This window comes from Arachis ipaensis, chromosome B07, assembly GCF_000816755.2.
Source record: "Arachis ipaensis cultivar K30076 chromosome B07, Araip1.1, whole genome shotgun sequence".
Taxonomy (NCBI): Eukaryota; Viridiplantae; Streptophyta; class Magnoliopsida; order Fabales; family Fabaceae; genus Arachis; species Arachis ipaensis.
In genome coordinates, this window is record NC_029791.2 from 10,519,380 (window position 1) to 10,521,345 (window position 1,966).

The window sequence follows — 1,966 nt, forward strand, 5'->3', positions numbered from 1 at the left end:
GTGAAATGTTATTATTCTAATCTTACACAAATATTCGTCCCTAGGAGGTAGGAGGAGATTCTTTATTTTTTTGGACAGAGTACTAAAAGTACACAAATAGGTAAGCCCATTGGCCTATCTATCAAATAATTCCTTACCAGCCGTCAGATTCATTACAACACGTGAATGTCATCCGTCAGATCTGGGTCTTCAAAAACCTGAATTGACCACCCCCTAGATAAAAACAACACTAACCAAATTCATCTTTCACGTGCCTCCTTCTTCACTCTCAAAACCCTAGCCTTTTCTTGTACAAACAGAGGAGGTTAAAGAGACGGCGCCGTTTCGCTGTCCGCCTTGACAAAGCACAGCTTCGTCTTGGCCCTCGATTTTGCAACTTTTTTTTTGTCTCTCTGAAACTCTGATCTCTATCATCATCGTTACAAATGGCACCAAAACCAACTAAGGCTGAGAAGAAGGTCGCTTACGATGCTAAGCTCTGCAAGCTTCTCGAGGAGTACACTCAGATACTTGTGGTCAATGCTGATAACGTTGGATCTAACCAGCTCCAGAACATTCGAAGGGGTCTTCGTGGTGATTCTATTGTTCTTATGGGAAAGAACACCATGATGAAGCGTTCTGTTAGAATGCATGCTGAGAGTACCGGGAACAATGTGTACCTCAGCCTTATCCCTCTTCTTGTTGTAAGTGGAACCCTAATTATTACTGTTTTTATTCAGTTTTTCATCGTTATTTTGAGAAATTGTAAACTTTCATTGTGTTTAGGTGTGTGAACACATGGATTATAACTTCTGGTTTTGTGTTGCGAACTACATGTCTAATATTCTGTTTGTTGTACCAGGGAAACGTTGGATTGATCTTCACCAAAGGTGACTTGAAGGAGGTTAGCGAGGAGGTTGCTAAGTACAAGGTAATTTAACTATTCTTTAGTTCGTATATTTGTGTTGTATAATTAGTTATTAGTAATACCATTTAATTAGTGATTGTTAGGTTCTGTTTTGTTTTGACTTGCTAGCATTTGCTATGTGTTGAATGTCTTTTTTGACTTTTTTTCAATGCTTATAGAAACAGATACTGGTAACTTTCTTATGGTTTCTTATTTTCATTGGCATTGTTTACCCGGAATTAACTGTCAGAAGTTTCAACTTTGTTTTCATGCTTGTACGTGTACATATGTTTAATAATGTTACTTGCATTTCTTTAAGCTTGTTCTTATGTAGAAGTCTTATAGGAATCACGGTACAACATTTGTTAGTTTAAAATTCTCGATGTGACACTCTTCTACGTAATGGGATGGTGTGTTTGTTTTTGCTCAGTGAATATGATGCTATTAATGATCTTCAAAACGCTTTTTCTTGAATCTGTTTGAGTTTTCTGTTTACTGCCTGTTGAACCTAGTACTTACCAACTTATATTCAAGAGGGTTTCTCATCTTTTTTTGTTATATCAACAGGTTGGAGCACCTGCTCGTGTTGGTTTGGTTGCTCCAATTGATGTTGTTGTTCCTCCAGGCAACACAGGGCTTGACCCCTCACAGACCTCTTTCTTCCAGGTATGCAATCTCGTTCTTGTTGATCTCATTTATTCTTCTTGTTGATTTTGGTGCTTATGTCAGTCTTCACAATTCAGGTTCTGAATATTCCAACCAAGATCAACAAGGGTACTGTTGAAATTATCACCCCTGTGGAACTTATTAAGAAGGGTGACAAGGTCGGTTCTTCTGAAGCTGCACTGCTTTCCAAGCTTGGCATCAGGCCCTTTTCATATGGTCTTGTTGTCCTCTCTGTCTATGACAATGGTTCAGTATTTAGCCCTGAGGTTCTCGATCTCACTGAGGACGACCTTGTTGAGAAGTTCGCCATTGGAGTCTCAATGGTGACTGCACTCTCATTGGCCATTTCATACCCGACCCTTGCAGCTGCCCCACATATGTTCATCAACGCCTACAAGAATGTTTTATCTGTTG

At 39.3% G+C, this 1,966-nt stretch overlaps 1 protein-coding gene across 1 annotated transcript in view; it reads left to right on the forward strand.

Moving 5' to 3' along the window:
* LOC107608907 (60S acidic ribosomal protein P0) overlaps nt 223–1,966 on the forward strand; it is a 2,494-nt gene continuing 750 nt past the window's right edge. Inside the window, exons 1-4 of the mRNA XM_021107300.1 lie at nt 223–683; nt 842–910; nt 1,454–1,552; nt 1,630–1,966. Coding sequence (XP_020962959.1) covers nt 426–683; nt 842–910; nt 1,454–1,552; nt 1,630–1,966 — 763 coding nt within the window. The 5' untranslated portion in view covers nt 223–425. The remainder of the gene's footprint in view (nt 684–841; nt 911–1,453; nt 1,553–1,629) is intronic.